We start from the raw sequence: 13,047 nt of genomic DNA on the forward strand, positions 1-13,047 counted from the left end.
ATCGAACTGCCGTCTACAGATGAAGAAAACCTAAGTCAACCGGTTAGCATGGGCTTGAGAGAAGCGGCTGGACCGAGAAGGGGAACGATCATGAATATTGAGTAGTAAAGGAGGTGGGACCTTTGGTTATAAGATGAATAAATTCTGGGGATCTAATGTGCAGCGTGCTGGCCACAGTTTATACCACTGTGTCGTATACTTGAAATTTACTGAGAATCATTTTACAATGTATACATATATTAAACCATCATATTGTAACACTTTAAAACTCACAGTGTACAACCTAAATATACACAATTTTTATTTGTCAATCAGACCCCAGTAAAAGTGGGAAGATTAAATAAACTAAGTAAAACTTAAAAAAAAATCTCCAGAAGGGGGAAATAAAGGAATGCTCCCCCCCCCCCCCCCCCGCCGCCTTATTTTGCTGCATAATGAGGAAAACTAGAAGCCCGGGGAAGCGGGAAGATTGAATCAGGTAAAATTTGAAACCCGGCCTTTTCTGAATTCCTCGGCAAGCTTAGTCTGGAAGGAGACTGGCTGCTTCTTCCAGAGCACAGGCCCATGCGTGGCCTTCCCTTACCTCCATATGGCGTTCCAGCTCTTGCAAGAGAGTAACATACTTTTCCAGTCGCATGAACGGTTTGCTGAGGCTGGTTGTTAAAATGAGGATACCTGGGCTGGACGCACCTTGACTTTCCATAAATTGTTCCAGATCATCGCTAGAAAAAAGAACGAACACGGCTTTGCTATTGCTTCACGTTCTATAGAAAGAATTGTCAACCAAGCATCATTTTCCTATATTTCGTACAATATAAAACCAAACAGAAGTTAGTCGCGCTAATCCAAATGCTGTCCCATTCACGTCAGTGCAAGCGGAGGAGGGGCAGAGAGAGAGAGAGACACAGAGTCCGAGGCAGGCTCCAGGCTCGGAGCTGTCAGCACAGAGCCCGACACGGGGCTCGAACTCACGGACCGTGAGATCATGACCTGAGCCGAAGTCGGACGCTCAACCGACTGAGCCACCCAGGCGCCCCAACGTATGGTTTTAAAAAGTATTTTCTCAGTCGCCGCAAACATTCAAGTTATTGGCTGGTCAAAGGCGCAGGGTAGCGACTCACCACATGCTCCCTATCACCGGGCACCCACTCATAATGTTCAGAATCAAGTTGAAAATTCGGATAGCCGCGTGTTTGTGTGACTAACCACAAAGTCACGGAGCCTAGGATCTGAAACCAGTGCAGCAGGCGACACAGACAATTCCCATAAGGCAACAACTCGGTTAAAAGGAAAAGGCTATTCATATGTTGTGAACTGTGCCCAGGAAGCTCGTGCTTCTCCTGCCTTTTTGCACCGTCTGGATTGTCTCCTTTCCCCCCGGCGTGATATTGAGGCCTGGGGCTGAAAGATCATTTTAATATTCATTTATGCAAAATGAAATTAAAGGAGGACACCCACTGCCTACCTGCCAGCCTATTCTGAAACTTCTGCTTATTACTTGGCCCCTTTTACCTCTTTGCTTGCCCGGGCGTATCCAATCAGTCTCGCGTTTATTCCTTTGCATTCCTGCTGCCACTGCCTTGCTTCGGACCTTTCTTTCATCCCATCTGGTTCACTCCAAGAGCCCAACTGGTCTCCTGGCTTCCGGGCCTTTTTGCTTCCAAGCCGTCCTGCAGACCACGGCTCTAAGCCTCTTCCTTTCTCACTCAAGAACCTCTGCTTGCCTCCAAAACCAAGCCTTAACTTTGTAGACTCCTGCTGGTCCCACCAATCTTTCTCATCACCCTCGATCAGGAACCTTCTCCTACAAAATGACCTACTTCCTTGTGTTCAAGGAAACTTGGGGAGGGGGTGCATGGCAGGTCACCCCTATTAATAGTCACTGCCTTAACGGAAGCTGGATCGCATGGGAGAGGTCACACCTGACAATCCACACCGAGTACTGTCATCGGATGTTGCAGTCTGGCCCCCGAAGCCCCTGAGAGGAGAGAAGTACCCTGACCTGCAGTCATAAAACAGGTCTGGTCACCCTGGATCGCTTACCTAGCCTCAGCTGACTCATCTGTACAACAGAGATAAAACCCACTTCCTAGGAGCGCCTGGATGGCTCAGGCGGTTAAGCGCCCGACTGAGGCTCAGGTCATGATCTCATGGTTTGGTTCGTGAGTAACGGTTCGGTTTATGAGTTGGAGCCCCGCATCAGGCTCGCTGCTGTCAGCACAGAGCCCCCTTTGGATCCTCTGTCCCCCCTCTCTCTCTCTGCCCCTCCCTCGCTAGCCCGCACTCGCTCTCTCTCTCTCTCTCTCTCAAAAATAAATAAACACTTTCAACAAAAAACCAAGGGGGCCTGGGTGGCTCAGTCAGTTCAGCGTCCAACTTTCGGTGTCAGCTCAGGTCATGATCGCACAGTTCGTGAGTTTGAGCCCCGCAGTGGGGCTCACTGTGCTGGCCGTGAGGAACGGGCTTGGGATTCTCTCTCGCCCTCTCTCCCTCCGCCCCTCCCCAACTCCCGCTCACGCTCTCTCTCAAAATAAAGAAATAAACTTAAAAAAAAAAAAGATAAAAACAAACAAAAAAAACCTACTTCCTACTAAAATTCTGAAGATTCGGTATTGGGGTTTAGAGGGCTACTGTTTCATGCTAAGATCTTTGCACACATTCATTCTTATTTAATATGGATGCCAACACTTCAAAACAGATGTTATCCTCATTTACAGATGAGAGACCTGAGATTCAGGAAGAGAGAGTACTCCTGAGTAAGTAGCTAAGTTGGGGTCCATGCCCAGGTCTGAGGTCAGAGCCTCAAGTCTTTCCATGATGCCACGCTGCCTCTGTACAGAAAAGTATTTTGTAAACTTCAGCCGGAAAACAGATCTTTATTACTATTATTACTATGCCAAGGCAAATACCTTTTGCTAAAATCACATCTTTAAAAACTACCATTAAGCTGTGATTTCCAGCTTAATGGAAACTCAATTGATGTTAAGTTTCCAACCAAGAGCACAAGGAGGTTTAAAAATTCATTACATAAAAAATATAATTAGGAAAATAACTTGAATTTGGAGAAGGCATCTGAGAAGAAATGTAATTTAGAGAAAATCACTTTCCTAATTTCTTTTCAATTTGGTAAACAAGTCTTTCTGTGACTACAGAATTGCCCGCATCCTCAATACTCTAACTCTAATTGATACAGGGGTTACAACAATTAAAAGCAAATGTTAGCGTGTACTTTGTTATTACTTTCCGTGCAGCATTCCAACTTCTAGGCTGGCTTAATATTATAAGAGAATTAAATTTTTTTTTCCATTTAACATGAGATCATCGGCTATCAGGAAGAAATGAACATTTGACGAGTGCAACGGAAGAACAAAATGGTCTTAGTAAAGCCACTGCCCATTACAATTAATAGGTCCTAAAAGACACATTTTACTTAGCCCGATAAATTTAATGCACAAATTAATATCGTTATACAAAAATGAAACACTCAAATATATATTGTGATACCAAAGAACAAGCTGTCTTGAAAACGCAGTTTTTAACTTTATGCAGCCTATTGGAAATGTCAACGGGCTGACTTGTTTTTCAAGCTTAACATGTTCTGTACACGTGATATTATAAAACACAAGCAGTTGTCAAGGTATGGATGCCATTTTAGACTCAACATATAGTGTATGTCACAGAATGCATGGTGGATGGGGCTCTGGGACGTTCTGGGTTGGGCTGGAAGGCTCCAGAAAACTATCTTACCTTATAGTACCTATACAGAGCTTAACCACATCATATAAGAGTGTTTCTGTGGAACTTTTGCAGAGATTTCTACTTTGTTGTTTTTTTTTTAACATTTATTTATTTTTGAGACAGAGACAGAGTGTGAGCAGGGGAGGGGCAGAGATAGAGAGGGAGACACAGAATGGAAGCAGGCTCCAGGATCTCAGCTGTCAGCACAGAGCCCGACGCGGGGCTCGAACCCATGAACCGTGAGAACATGACCTGAGCTGAAGTCGGATGTTTCACCGACTGAGCCACTCAGGCGCCCCTGAGATTTCTACTTTGAATGATGAGAGGTCTACCTAGAGCAGCTGGAAAAGGGTCAGAGATCTCCCCTCCACAGCCCCCTCCTTCCCACTCCCCTTTCGTGGAAATCACTCTGTTGGAGGCCCCGGGGTGGGGGTGGGGAGTCTGGCCAGTGGAAGATCCCAGGGATGCCACTCAACTGGGCTGGGTGGATCCCTCTTATTCCTTTTTCATTCACCTCGTCCCACAGACCAGGCTGTCTGCTTCTTTTTTGTTCCCACCACTTTCTTTTCCTGACCAGTCTCACTTGACCCCTTCCCCGGTTCCTCAAAGACACAAACGGAACAGAAGCTACTTTCAGAATGTTCCCAACACTCCTTGTCCCGAGGCAAATACACAACACAGTTCTTTGGGTTTTTCTCAAAGTCTTCTGTTGCTGACAACATGGTAAACAGAGGGTGAAAACTCACAAGAGGGAAAGGGCCCAGCGGGGTTTGTCGCTGCAGTGGAGACAGAAGTAGGTAGGGTTCAGACCTGTCTTAGCGCTCATTCTCCCGTCTCCTTGCTCTCTCTTCAAATCCGGGCCCCTCTCTCTCGTCAAAAGGATGGGAGCCACACCAGAGCGCGGGAGAGAAGTGGGTATTTTTGTAAGGGAGAGGTTAATCCCAGGAAGAAGGAAGAGCTTCAGTAATAGGCCTGAAGGGGAGAGAGAGGGGAAATCCCAAAAGACCTCAACCAGGGGATAACAAAAGACTGGGGCAGATATATGTAAATATGGGGACACATCAAGGTGGGGGTCTGCCTCTATATCCAAATTCAGATCATACATTACTGCATTTTTCACCAGGTGCTAACACGCCACGAATTTTAAAGCCTTAGACCTCATGGCCCATTGTCAGGCGCATTTCTGGTATGATACTGCCACCTGCAGGCTGAAAGGGAGAAGTTCGACTCACTGGCCTGCCCAGGCTCCAGTGATTTTCCAGCGTCTGACCATCCACAGATTCGGCAGGCAAAGAACAGAAACCCACCAGAGTCCTTATTTCAGCTGACAGCTTCGTCTAAAACAGGGTTTTAGACCGAAATTTCTGGAAATTTCATTCAACTACGCCTCGCCTTTACTGTGTCAGCACAAATCGCCACAAAATGCATGTAAAACAGCTGAGATTATGTTAGAACCACGTCTGGGGAAACCCCCCGAGTATTTCAATTTAATTTTCACTCCTTACATGGAAATCAAAGGTTCGATAAAAATTCCGTTCTATGGGACTCCAATGAGTCCTCCATCATTTCAAGGGATAGTATAAAATTCTCAAAAAACATCACCAACCCAAAGGAAGCAAACCGGATATAATCCCCCCCCCCAAAAGTTGAGAACCTCTAAATTAACTACGTGGCAAACTTTAAATCATCATGTTTGAAGGAGTTTCTACGGTTATTCATAAAATTAAATTCCTAACATGGGGAAATGCAGTCAGTAACATTTTAACACACAGTTACAACAGAAACTTCTCTGAACACTACAGAAGTCTGCTACTTGAGGCACACTGTTTCTGGAATTGCTACTCTCAGGTTAAAAGGAAAAGAATATGTGCTCATAAAAATGGTAAGCGAACATGAGGGGGATCTCTTTTTTCCATGTTTAGTTTATATTTGAGAAAGAGAGAGAGAGAGAGAGAGAAAGCAAGCAGGTAGGGGGCAGAGAGAGAGAGAAAGCAAGCAGGTAGGGGGCAGAGAGAGAGGAAGATACAGAATACGAACCAGGCTCCAGGCTCCAAGCTGTCAGCACAGAGCCTGACACGGGGCTCGAACTCACGAAAAGTGAGATCATGACCTGAGCCGAAGTCAGACGCTTAACCAACTGAGCCACCCAGGCGCCCCAGAGGGATCTCTTTTTATTGGTATTTAAAAAATTGCCCTTTGGGCACCTGGGTGGCTCAGCTGGTTAAGCGTCCAATTCTTGGTTTGGGCTCAGGTCATGATCTCACAGTTCGTGAGTTCAAGCCCAACGTCGGGCTCTCTGCTGTCAGCGCAGAGCCTGCTTTGGATCCTCTGCCCCCCTTTCTCCGCCCCTCCCTTGCTCGCATTCTCCCTCTCTCTCTCAAAAATAAACAAACATATAAAATTAAAAAAAAAAAGAAATTTGCCCTTTTACACACAGGATGTTTATGTATCCGCCACAAGAAAAATGTCTCTGAACCATTTTTTTTTCTTTATTGAAGATGGGTGGCAAAGTATGAGAGCGTTCCTGGAAATGACAGGAACAAATCCAGGACTGCGGTCCCCTCCGGTGAGGGAGGGAGAAGCAGGAAATACGAGGGAGCACACACACAGAACTCCAGCTGCAGCTGTATTTTGTTTTATAAGCTGAATGGTGGCTACCTGGATGGGATTTATTTTAGCTCTGGTTTTTGTGTGCTGGAAATATTTTTTTCTAAAAAGGAACTAGCAGCTCGCAGCAGATGAATAAAGTCGAAATAAGGGGTGGTGACGACCACCTTGGTTTTGCTTTAAATTTGTTTTATTTTGAGACAGAGAGAGGTGGGAGGCAGAGAAAGCGAGGGGCAGGGGCGAGAGAATCCCAAACAGGCTCTGTGCCGTCAGCACAGAGCCCAGTGTGGGACTCGATCCCATGAACCATGAGATCATGACCTGAGCCGAAATCAAGAGTCGGACGCTCGACGGACTGGGCCAGCCAGGGGGGGCCCGAAGCCAGAGACTTTGGTATACATTACTTCATTTAACCCACAAACCTGCAAGCTGGTGGAAACTATAAAAGCAACCATTTAAGGCTTCTAGAAACTATCCTAATGGCATAACAATAAGTGAAAAAATATGTATTCGAGAAAACATTCTTATACTCACACAGAACGGGGAGAGTTCATGGCCTCTGAGCCAGGACCTGCTCCCCTCGCCTCTCCTTCCTTCCCAGCTCAGCCTGACAGAGACCCTAGTGGCCAAGAAGACAGGTGTCCCTCTCCCCTTCGCTTCCAATCCAAGGACACCATATCTCACTAGCATATCTCATGTGCTTCAACGTTGAACTGAAAAAGCCAATTCCTGGCAAGGGTGGCTGAGAGGCCGGAGGCTTCCTTCTGTGCTCAGCACCCCCACAGACATAGGGAGGGGGCTCTACCCCAGGAGTGGCAGGCTGAAAATACCGGGGCCCCGCACCCTCACCCCCACTCACTGTTGGGCACAAGTTCTGTGCAGGGTGAGGCAAGCAGAGAAGGGCAGAGGCTAGTGCCGTGCCCAGACCACTGGCACAAAGATTCTGCCAGGGGAGGAGGGCAGTCTACAAGAACAGAGGGCTCTGGAGCTCTCCCCAAAGGAACTGGTTTTAGTTGAAAAAGAGCGTGGGGAGGAGCGCGGGGCTGGCTCCGTCAGTAGAGCATAAGACTCTTGATCTCTGGGTCATGAGTTTGAGCCCCACATTGGACACAGAGCCTACTTTAAAAAGAAGAAAGAAAGAAAGAAAGAAAGAAAGAAAGAAAGAAAGAAAGAGAAAAAGAGAAAGAAAGAAAAAGAAAGAGAAAGAAAGAAAGAAAGAAAAGAAAGAAAGAGAGAGAGAGAGGAGAAATTCAAGCCTAAAGGCTCTTGCGAAAACAATGAAGATTTTGGTGGTGAGCAAATGAGAGGGCGCTGGCAGCTTTTCTTAATTAAGAGCAAGAATGTAAACCATAGGCCACTGAGGTCACTAGACAGAACCAAGGAAAGAGACAGCTAAGAACGGTCAGAACAAACTTCAAAGACTGGTCTCAAAAACAACCCCTGCGCGAACTTAATTGGATCAGATGACAGATCAATTTATGCCCCCAGGGGTAAACAGCTTAACAGGAAAATCAGGGAGAGATGGTCAAAGAGAACCCCGCTAAAACCACTGTCATTTCGGGGTGACTGTGTGTGCATGACCAAGGCTGTGCCCTCTGAGGCGTGACCTCAGCGGATGCACGCTGTGGGCAAAACAGACCTCACTAAGACAGTCCAGTCAAGTCACTAAACAAACAAATAGGCAAACAACAACAACAACAACAAAAACATCCCCCTCCAAGAGGGGAGAAAAGAATCCGTATCCAGAGTTGCTAAATCTAAAATTACATAAAGTGCCTAGTTTTCAAAAAAAAAAAATATGTACGACACTGGGGCACCTGGGTGGCTCAGTTAGTTCAGTGTCTGATTTCAGCTCAGGTCACGATCTCGTGGTTCGTGGGTTCAAGCCCCACATCTGGCTCTGTGGTGACAGCTCAGAACCTGGAACCTGCTTCGGATTCTGTCTCCCTCTCTCTCTGCCCCTCCCCTACTTGTGCTCTGTCTCTCAAAAAATGAATAAACGTTAACAAAAAAAAAATTTTTTTAATGTAACACACAAAGAAAAAGGAGTGTGTGACCCATACACAGGAGATAAAAAGAGACAACAGAAATTGTGAGAGTGACAAAATGTCAGATTTAACAAAGACTTCAAAGTAGCCATAATAAATGTGTTCTAAGAACAAAAGGAAACCATGCTTAAAGAATTACAAGAAGCTATAATGACAATGTCTCATCAAACAGAGAGTATCAGTAAAGAGATAGAAATTATAAAAAAAAGAACCAAATGGAAATTCAGGCTATAAAGTACAATCATTGTGGGGCGCCTGGGTGGCTCAGTCGGTTAAGCATCCGACTTCAGCTCAGGTCACGATCTCTCAGTTTGTGAGTTTGAGCCCCACACTGGGCTCTGTGCCGACAGCTCAGAGCCTGGAGCCTGCTTCACATTCTGTGCCTCCGTCTCTCTCTCTGCCCCTCCCCCGCTTGTGCGTGTGTGTACGTGTGTGTGTGTGTGCATGCGCGTTCTCTCCCTCTCTCTCAAAAATAAATACACATTTTTTTCTAAAAAATTAAAATGAAGGGCACCTGGATGGCTCAGTCAGTTAAGCCTCTCACTTTGGCTCAGGTCACGATTTCGTAGTTCGTGAGTTCGAGCCCCACATCTGGCTCTGTGGTGACAGCTCAGAACCTGGAACCTGCTTCGGATTCTGTGTCTCCCTCTCTCTCTGCCCCTCCCCTGCTCTCTTTCTCAAAAATAAATAAACATTTAAAAGAAAAAAAGAAAAATGAACAAGCCTCAGAGAAATGTGGGACATCTTTAAGCACAACAACACGTGCATCATGAGGGTCCCAAAAGAGAGAATGAAGCAGAAAAATATTTGAAGAAATAATGACTGAAAACTTTCCCAAACTTGAGGAAAATGTTAATCTACACATCCAAGAAATTCAATGAATTCCAAGCAGAAAAAATGCAAAGAGATCCATATATAAATTATCGTAAAAATGCTGAGAGACAAAAGCAAAGAGAAAATCTTAAAAAGAGAAAGAGAAAAACAATTCATGGTGCGCTAGGGAACCTGAATAAGATTAACTGCTAATTTCTCATCAGAATTAATAAGGGCAAGGAGGCAGTGAAATGATATACTCAAAGTAAAGAAACAAAACTGCCCACCAAGAATTCTATATCCATCCAAACTATCTTTCAAAAATTTAGGTGGAAAAGGGGCACCTGGGTGGCTCAGTTGTTTAAGCATCTGGCTCTTGATTTCGGCTCAGGTCATGATCTCTCAGTTTGTGGGTTCGAGCCCCACATAGAGCCCTGAGTCAGACTCCATGCTGACAGCCCAGTGCCTGCTCAGGATTCTCTCTCTCTCTCTCTCTCTCTCTCTCTCTCTCAAAATAAAGAAATAAACTTAAAACAAAATTTAGGTGGAATGAAAATATCCCCCGATAAACAAAAACTGAAAGAACTCTTTGCTGGAAGACCCACCTTACAAGAAATACTAAAGTTACGTGAGAAAATCAAGTAAATCCAGATGTAAACTCAAATCTACCTGTAAGAAGAAGAGAGATGTAAACTGACCGATCATAAAAGACAGTAAAAATACATATGTCTCCTTCTTCTCTTAACTAATGTAAAAACAATTGCATAAAGCCTGCAACATACAGAAATGTAATGTATTTTACAACCACAGCACGGTAACTCAAATCCACAGGAAGAAATAAACACATAGTCAACGAGAATGTTAATGTAACTGATGCTATAAATACATCCTTGCCCTCTTTTCTTCTCTCATTTTCATTATTACACATAAAATAATATTTGTAGCAATATACTATTGGGCTTGTAACTTACAGATGTAATATGTGTAACAATCGTAGCCCAAAAAGGGAAGAGGAAACAGAGTTATACCAGGAATCACATTCGTATATCTCACTAGAATTAACTTCGTGTGACTTATAAAGGAGATTCTGATAAGATATATATGGAAAGCATCAGAGCAACTACCAAAGACAGAATTCAAAAAAAAAAAAAAAAAAAAAAAACCCAAATCACTGAAGGACTTCTGGTTTCAGCTCTGACATGTAGAGTTCGGAAGGCATCATTACTATTCTCCCAAGTAAAAAACTAATTGAGAAATCAATGACTTTTCTTAGATCTACTAGGAATTGGGATCACAGGGAAACCACCTCCCCCAAATCTGGAAAGACAGGTAAATACAGAGACTTAAAACAGAGATATGTTTCCCTGAAGGACAAACCACTGGCTCCGGTAACTGGCAGAAACATTCAAATGCTAATTTTAAGAGTCTGTTGGGGCCTGGAACCTGCTTTGGATTCTGTGTCCTCCCCCAACCCTAGGACTCTCTCTGCCTCTCCCCTGCCCGTGCTCTGTCTCGCTCTGCATCTCAAAAATAAATATTAAAAAAAAATTTTTTTAAAGACTCTAAGTGTGGACGACCTGGACAGTTAAAAAAAACCCAGCAACTCAGTATCAGGATCCAAATATTTTTGTGGGTTTTGCATCCAAGAGCCCAAGCAAGTTCTCACGGTAAAGATCAGGGGAAAATCCTCTCGTGTGCTGATCTTTACACTTAAAAGTTTGTTAAGAGGACAGATCTCATGCTACATGTTTTTTTTTTTTTTTTTTGGTCACCATAAAAATAAAAGAGAAAAAAATTAAGTAAAGGAGAAATAAAACTTCCCCAGGCACACAAAAACTGAGGGCAACTATCGCCAATAGACCACCTTTGCAAAAATTGTTAAAACAAGTTCTTTGGAGAGAAGGAAACTTGGACCTACATACAAAAGGAAGAGTGTTGGGGTGCCTGGGTGGCTCAGTTGGTTAAGCGTCCAACTCTTGATTTTGGCTCAGGTCATGATCTCACAGATTGTGGGATCGAGTCCCACATCGGGCTCTGTGCTGACAATGTGGAGCCTACTTGGGGTTCTCCCCGCTCTGTCTCTGCTCTCCCCTGGCTTGTGGGAACACTCTCTTTATCTCTCAAAATAAATACATTTTTAAAAAGGAAGAGTGTTAGAGAATAATAAATGCAGGTAAAAGAAAACCTTTTCTTCTTCTGATTCTTCGTGGATCTAATAGATAACTTTTAAAAGTAATAATAGTGACAATATATTAGGTGGTTTTACCTTATGGAAAAATAAAATGAATGAGCACAATGTTATAAGAGATGACGGAGAATTGAGAATACTCTTTTATAAAGTACCTACACTACCTATGAAATGGTGAAGTGTTATGTGAAAGTGCTGTTAGATTAGTTATAAATGGATATTATAAACTCTAAAGCACTAAAGTTTTTTTAGAAGTATAATATGCTAGGAGAGAAGATAAACTGAAATCATATAAAACATTTAACTAAAATCAGAGAAGTCAGTAAAAGCAGGGAGGGGGGGCGGATAGTAAAGAAACAAAGAACAAGTGCAATGAATAGGAAAGTTATAAACATGGTAAACATGAATCTGACTATATCAATAAGCACTTTAAATGTAAATGGTCTAAATACACCAATTAAAAGACAGAGACTGTCAGGGTGGGTTAAACAACAAGACTCAACTGCATATTGTCTACAAGACACAGACAGAATACAAGGAAAAGGATGCAAGAGATATATCATATTAACGGGAATCAAAAAAATAGCTGGCTTCAGGGCACCTGGGTGGCTCAGTCAGTTGAGCATCCGACTTCGGCTCAGGTCATGATCTCTGGGTTTCTGAGTTCGAGCCCCACGTCGGGCTCTGTGCTGACAACTCGGAGCCTGGAGCCTGCTTCCGATTCTGTGTCTCTTCCTCTCTGTCCCTCCCTTGCTCATGCTCTGTCTCTCTCTGTTTCTCAATAATAAATAAACGTTAAAAATTGTTTTAAAAATGCTGGATTAGCTATATTAATTTCAGAAAAAGCTGATATCAGAATAAGGAAAATTATCAGGGATAAAGAGGAAGCATTACATAGAGATAAAAGGGCCAATCCCCAATAAGACAAAATAATCCTTAACATGAATACACCTAAGAAGGGAACATCAAGGGGCGCCTGGGTGGCACAGTCGGTTAAGCGTCCGACTTCAGCCAGGTCACGATCTCGCGGTCCGTGAGTTCGAGCCCCGCGTTGGGCTCTGGGCTGATGGCTCAGAGCCTGGAGCCTGTTTCTGATTCTGTGTCTCCCTCTCTCTCTGCCCCTCCCCCGTTCATGCTCTGTCTCTCTCTGTCCCCAAAAAAATAAATAAACGTTGAAAAAAAAATTTTTTTAAAAAAGAAGGGAACATCAAAATACACAAGGCAAACATTGATAGAACGGACAGGAGAAATAGATAAATCCATTATTATGGTTAGAAACCTCAACATCTCTCTATCAATAAACAGATCCAGCAGATAGAAAATTAGTAAGGATATAGTTGAATTGAACAGCACCATCAATCTAGTGATCTAGTTGACATTTATAGGATACTTTATCTAATCACAGCAAAATATAAATTCTTCTCAACCTCACATGGAACAGTCACCAAGATAGACCCAATTCTGAGACATAAAACACAGTATAACAAATTTATAAGAATAGAAATCAACAAAAGGTGCTGGGACATTAGACATACACACACAAAAGAATGAAGTTGGACCCCTACCTCATACCATATGAAAAATTAACTCAAAAATAGATTAAACAGGGGCACATAGGTGGCTCAGTCGGTTAAGCATCTGACTCTTGGTTTC

At 43.6% G+C, this 13,047-nt stretch overlaps 1 protein-coding gene across 7 annotated transcripts in view; it reads right to left on the reverse strand.

The window, feature by feature from the left end:
* The window catches only part of ARHGEF6 (Rac/Cdc42 guanine nucleotide exchange factor 6), a 102,421-nt gene that overhangs the window by 20,442 nt on the left and 68,932 nt on the right, over positions 1–13,047 (reverse strand). For all 7 annotated transcript variants that reach the window (XM_043570706.1, XM_043570708.1, XM_043570707.1 and 4 more), the window contains one exon: positions 584–722. In XM_043570706.1, the coding sequence (XP_043426641.1) occupies positions 584–722 (139 nt within the window). The remainder of the gene's footprint in view (positions 1–583; positions 723–13,047) is intronic.

The sequence above is a fragment of the Prionailurus bengalensis genome, chromosome X (genome assembly GCF_016509475.1).
Source record: "Prionailurus bengalensis isolate Pbe53 chromosome X, Fcat_Pben_1.1_paternal_pri, whole genome shotgun sequence".
NCBI lineage: Eukaryota > Metazoa > Chordata > Mammalia > Carnivora > Felidae > Prionailurus > Prionailurus bengalensis.